Genomic DNA, 7,055 nt, shown 5'->3' on the forward strand with positions numbered 1-7,055 from the left:
AACGAATCTTAGGATAAAAAGATAAATTAGTTTAAAGTACTCTATTAAACTTGCTAATTAAGTGCTCGAAAATTTTCATTTGTAATATTTTCACAAACGTTTGAGAAGCACGCTTTATCCGTTTAGTCAATAATATAACGGATAATTATATAATCACATCGTGCAGTTTCTTAATTAGAAATTACAATTATATATAAAAATTTTCAAGCAAAAGAATAATTTCGAGATTTATACATATGCATCTACAGTATCCTTCATAAGTTTGGAAACACTCTAAATTTTACATTTTTTGTAAATAATTATTTAATTGAAAAAAGACGAAATAAATGTTATCTATAATGTACATATGTATGTATTTTTATTTCGTCTTTTTTCAATTAAAGATTCAATTTAATAACATGCTATTCAAATATGGAATTTTAATTAAAATGCAATTTATATAAAATCTTTCTTCGAGGCCATTTTACAATTTTTACACAGAGTTTGAAATCAACTTGCGACTCAAATAATTTATGACTTTTATAGAAACCGTTAAACTACAATTAAATGACTTGTGTATGTACAACGAAGTACGACGTTGCCGTTGTAAAACAAGTGACATTATACATATAAATATACCAATATAGATACATTATACATATAAATATAATAATAGACCAAAGTGCAAAATTTAATCTTCAGTGCTTTAATGCTATGAAATGATTGTCCAATATATTTTCGGCAGCTTATAGGTGTTCTAGATAAATGTTTATCGTCATTTAGACATCTTACAAAGTATTTAAACCAAAAACATGTATAGATCGCTGTCATGACTTTCCTGTAATGGCTTTCCTGTAAAACATAGGATATTTCCCAAACTTGGGGAAGGAGGGTACTACTATAGATATAAGCAATTGATTTCCGGGTGGCGAGGATAATTCCGGTGGTGAGGATAATCTGTAAAGTAGCCAGTAACGATAGGACATTGGTTCTTCTTTATAGTCAGTCAGCGTGTAAACGTAATGATTATTAGATCATTCGGAAGTGGTCAATTGGAAATGGAGGATTGGCTTGGCGTTAATAGCATCACATGTATTATAGAAAATCTCGTTTTTTGATCATTATCAGATTGTATATTTCATTTACATTGCTGCCGACTCACAATGTAAATATAAGACACGTTTATAAGCACAGATGCTGTAGTAAACGTAATATCTGTATTGCTTGTATTATTATATTTCCTGACATTTCTGATGGCGGAGGGATGATTATGAGTGCTTCAATATCTGTGTTTAATTTGTAAATTTATGTGCAACTATACAGAGTAAATCATTTTTATCAATATACATGCGAACATCTTGAAAAAAAGAAATTAAAAAAAAATTTTTTAGACCAAAATTTTATTGTTTCAAGAGGAAAGAAGATGATGACCACCATGGTCTTTTAGACATGTGTGTTTACTAGGATATTTGGACTTGATAGACCACTTTATTCCCACAAATACGACTTGTATTGAATCTGACGGATAAAATTTGAATAAAATTTATAAAATATAGGATAATGAATTCGCAACAAAGTTGCACCATACTCATGAGGTTGGAAATTTCTAAGAATATCAGGTTTCTGCATTAATTTTTACATATAAATATAAATATTTATCATTTCATGTCATCATCCTTAAAAGGACCATAAAGTCCACTTATATATTCGTCATTATTTATTTATGTTCATTATGTTCATTTGAATATGTATTATATATATGTATTAGAACAATATTCAAGATGTTTAGTCTCGCATCGATTGGATATCTTAATATTAATACTAATAATGGCAGTGCTGTAACTTTCCTTATAACTTGAAAAGTACTTCATGAAAATGAATTGCAATGTTTTGACAAGCTTTTGATATCAGTTATTAGATTCTGAAATAAAAAAATAGAGTGTTCAATTTAAAAAATTCAATGTGATCTTAATTTGACATTGGCGACATCATCCAAGGTCGAACTGATCATTGAACTAAGATCATTGAATAGATCTATGAATAAATTTTTTTAACTATTTTTCTCAAAAACACATACTTTCCGAGATATTCAGCCGGCCCGGCACTGTATAAAAGTATATGCATGCGTAAATTTAAAAAAGACACAGGATTAAAAAAAGTTGTATATATCTTGTTCATACTTCATAAATTTATACTATAATAATTTTTTAAATATTCTTACTTTTTCGAGAACGGGAAATCCTCTGTCGGCGAACTTGGTAAAATCTTTGATAAGAATATCCTTAATTAAATCGAGATCTTTTATAATAAGAATGGGTGTCTTCCTAGCAAATATTCCAATTAATGGTTCATTTTTGTAGGTGTTATACATTTCTGCTAAATAATCACCCGCAGATATATTATTTAACATAATGTCTTTAAAGTTACCAAGTCCTGGTATCGGTCGTGGACCAGGAACACCACGTGACTTCCAAAAGTCAAAAGTTGATGTGAGAAAATAATAAAGAGCGAGAACTGCGGCGGCAATGCCGCATAGTATTTCGAAAGGTCCCATTATCTAATAACTTTCAGTTGGTTATTGCAAATGATTTTTACTGAAAAAGAAGAAACAGTGTTCTGTTATATATAAGCCTCCGTATTACAAAGATAAAATTTAAATAAAATGTATCTTTTAATAAGATATATTAGATTTGAGTCTAAATTAGATTTGATGAAATTTTATCGTTATTAAAACGATCATCATGAAATTATCTTACATGCGTGTTATATATATTAACTTGTGGTAATACATATTTTATTTAAATTAATATTGATTTTCAAATTTGAATTTAATTTAACATATATTTTGAGGACAATAATACTAACAAAAAATTCTTCATATTTCTAAGCTGCTAGAAATAATCGTATATTAATATTGATGCTTTCAATAATTAATTCATTGACAGTTAATATTCTAATCTATTATAATAGTCTATCACATTGATATTACTTTGATGCTGTTATAATTATATATCAAGTATCTTATTTCTAACATTTTTTGACCAATAACAACTAATTTATATTAAACGTTATCAATTATTGAATGATTTCATATTTTATACTTTTTATTATATATTTATCCGAGAAATCAAATTTTAGCACAAACTTTTAATATCTTCGAGCAACGATATCTCAATGAAAAATCATCATAGCGAGATGAACCAAAGTTCAAATTAAAAGAATAAACATTTTCCTTTTGATAATCATGCAGATCAAATTTGAATTATACAAAGTGTATTCAAGGCTGGGCAAAATACATCATCAAAGTATTTAAAATACAAAATACAAAATATTGGTAATATTAATATTTGAATTACAAAATATAAAATATAAAATACTTTCAAATTTTTTTTAATTATAAAATATGCACGATCGTCGCACAAAATCACTTATTATAAAACAAATGAAATATTAATTGGACTTAAAATTTATAAATAACAAAATTTTTAAATAAAAAACTTGCCGGCACTTTCCCGATTAGTCACTGCGATATACGTTCTTCTCTGCCTTTTCTACGTTAGACGCAAGCCGATCGCAAGTTTGTTGCGACAGCCAATATGAAGTGTTGATTTAAAAATGCAAATTTCAGATTGGCTGTTGCAACAAATGCGATCGGCTTACGTCTAATGTAGAATGGGCTTTATGTCTGTTCTATAATAGGCAAGTTGTAAGCTGTAAGAAATTGGCCAATCACAGTTAAATGTGAGAAGAATAACTGACTATGATTGGTTAATTTCTTACGATTCTATTGTAAGGCTTGTTCTACACACTAACTACCGTAATCGTGACGTAGAGCGAATGACTTCTGCACATTGGACGCAGAAAAACGTTTACTGCGCGGCAAAATGTAACGCAATAGACAATAAGCTTATAGCTCCTAACATGTTCATTCATTATCATGTCGCATTTTGCCGCGCGATAAGCGTTTCCGCGTCCAATGTGCAGAAGCCATTACTCTACGTCACGACTACAATAGTTAAGGACTCCGCACAATAAAAGGAACACGAAACAGAGAATAAGAATTTCAATCTATCACAAATCATATATTGTGGAATACACAGTTTCTAATAGGTTGAAATTCTTATTCTCTGTTCTCTGTTCCCTATTCCTTTTATTGTGCGGAGCCTCTTACATCTCGTTATGCCTCGTTCTCTGCCATAATCCTAATGTTTTCGAACTCAGCCAATAGTCTAGCAAACGAGAATGGATTGAAATGAATTGAAATGGATTCAGATTTTCGGAAATATGATTCACGAATGTTAAAACGAATGCTTTTCAATGTTTTTTCTGAAAGCATTTTTATTCATTTATAGGAATTGAGCATATCTCTATACTTTTCAATCTAAAAATAATATTAGCTTTTTCTGTGCACAACAACACAATTGTGAATACTGTTTAATTCCAAATTTTGAATAGAAAATGCAGTTTTTCAATTGCATCCAATTAAATTAAAAAAAAAGTATTCACTATTTAAAATACGCATTTGGATAGAAAAAAATTCAATCCATTTTAATTTATTCTCGTTTGCTGGGAGGTCTGTTAACTTCAATTTTTTTTTTGTCATGATTTTATTGTCAAGGATTTTTTTTGCATTTCAAATACAAAATACATTGAAATTGTATTTGAAATACAAAATACATCGAATGACCTTCTTGAAATACAAAATACAAAATACAAAATATTTTATTATATTTAAAATGTGCCCAGTCCTTTATGTATTACAAAATTGCGAACATTGAAAATAGGGCATTAAAAGATAGAAAAGAAATTTCTTTTTCAAACTATTGCGTCAAGTTGAGAATTAGTTGTCAGGCACAAAAGTATATCCCATACAACACCGATAGTTGCAGAAAAGTGCAGATAATTTCAAAATCATTTCAACTTTTCACATTTCATGTGTAACAATTCTGAAAGAATTTTGCAATATATCACATGAAATGTTGCAACAGGAATGTTTCTAAAATTGTTCATATGAACACAATTTTACAAAATTTTTAGTTGAGTTATTTCTGTAACATTTCATATTAAATCGTTTTGCAACCTTTCAATTAAGTTGTTTCTGAAATCTTTCATATGCAATAAATTACACATATCCGCCGACAGAGGCCGCGGTGGAGAACATATATTCGTAAACAAGAAATACCTGGGCGAGAATATAAGGAGCGCATTTCTCTTACAAAGTGAGCCCCAAAATTGGGCTCCAAGATGACAGCACATCAAGTGTTTTTAAAAGCAAAATTTTATTTTTTTGTAGCACTTGAATAATAATGCATTTAATACCAAAAAGAAGTACATACAGCACAGAAACCTTTCAGAAATATTTCAGAAATGTTTCATGTGAAATTAAAATATCTCAAAAATATTGCAAAATATTTCTGCAATAGTTCTGAAATAACTCTGAGATAGCAAAATGTTTGCGATTCTTGTTGAAATCTTTCTGAAAGTGCTCTAAAAGGTTATCGAAATGTTTCAGAGCATTTTCAGAAAGGTTTCAAGTGCAAAAATCGCTGACATTTTGCTATCTCAAAATTGCAGAAATATTTTGCAATGCTTCTGAGATATTTCAATTTCACACATGAAACATTTCTGAAATATCTCTGAAAGGTATTTGTGCTGCATGGAATAATCTTTAAGATCATTAATTTTTAAATAAATCTGTATTTATGTGGAACGTTTTTGTACGATTTTTTTACATGAGTAATAGTGTTTTTAAAGAAAATCTTACAAAACAGACTTTTTCTTATAAACTCAGTATAATATATAACTCAGAAACAAATTATTGTAAGAAACTTTACCAAAAAGGAAATTAAAATAAATTTCAAATCTTAACTCTTTTTAATTTCATGCAAATGCATGCGATACATATGCACGCGTGTATCCTGCTCTCAGCGTTGTTTGTGGTGTAGCAGATATTTAATCCCATATCATCCAATCATTTCCCTAAACAATGTAATAGTAAAAAAGAAAATTTTGTCTTATCTTTCAATGTTCGTCTTCAATATTCGTCATTGTGTAATTTAAATTTGATCTACATGGTTATTATCGTAGATAATATATATAGAGAGGGCGCTCGAGTTTAGTGGCGCCTCTACGTAAACTTTCCCCCTACTGTATTTTCCTCTCTAGATAAATAACATCTTAAAGTGCCATTACATGCAAGCGTCGAGCGTCGAGTATCTGCGCAGAAGATTACTGCTGATTACTGCACAGAAGTTTGAATCTCCAAACTCTTGCGTAATAATCTTTTGCGCAGTTTCTTGACGCAAAATGATAAATTATGAGAGATTATGTTTTGATATACATTACTATCCTAACATATAATGCTTAAAATTTATATTTATTTACATTAAACAGTATAAACTACAAGATTCCACTATTAGTATATCTCGTACATTAAATTCAATTACAGTAAAATTATTAAACATATTACTGCGCATGCTCTGACGTTCGACGCTGACGCTGCCATGTAAAGGCATCTTTAAGGTATTGACGGCAGCACAGACTCTTACATAATGCATAATGCATAAAGGAATCAATCAATCAAAATTCTTCTTTTTCATGGAATGGAAGAAAGGAAAGATTCTGATTAGTTGATTCGCTTATGCATTATGCAAAAGTCTGTGCTGCGGCCTTATGTATTCATGGTGTCGCTCATTGCTCATATTCAGCGACAAATGAATCACGTTATTTCATATGTCGCTAACCTCGAATATCACTATCTATAAATAGGCTAACAGCGATAAATTTTTTATGGTAATTATATTAATTATATTGTGTAAAGTAACTATAAAATCTAAAATGTCACATCAAAAATGGTATTATGAATGGACCTGTCAAGTTGATGCAATTGTGAATAACAAAAATAAAGCGAAATTACGGCAAAATAGATTAATAGTATTTATATGCATTAATAAATATACAAATTAAAAAAATATATATAAAAAAAAGATTTTGGGTTAATTCTTCATTTGAAAAATGAACACTGATTTAAAAAAAATTATTTATAAAATTATCAACGAATAACTGGTTATAAGCTT

General features: G+C 29.1%; 1 protein-coding gene across 2 annotated transcripts in view; it reads right to left on the reverse strand.

Moving 5' to 3' along the window:
- LOC108692468 (cytochrome P450 6A1-like) overlaps window positions 1-7,055 on the reverse strand; it is a 22,317-nt gene that overhangs the window by 8,886 nt on the left and 6,376 nt on the right. For both annotated transcript variants that reach the window (XM_018200725.1, XM_018200724.1), the window contains exon 2: window positions 2,201-2,573. In XM_018200725.1, coding sequence (XP_018056214.1) covers window positions 2,201-2,533 — 333 coding nt within the window. In that variant the 5' untranslated portion in view covers window positions 2,534-2,573. The remainder of the gene's footprint in view (window positions 1-2,200; window positions 2,574-7,055) is intronic.

This window comes from Atta colombica, unplaced genomic scaffold (assembly GCF_001594045.1).
Source record: "Atta colombica isolate Treedump-2 unplaced genomic scaffold, Acol1.0 scaffold72, whole genome shotgun sequence".
NCBI lineage: Eukaryota > Metazoa > Arthropoda > Insecta > Hymenoptera > Formicidae > Atta > Atta colombica.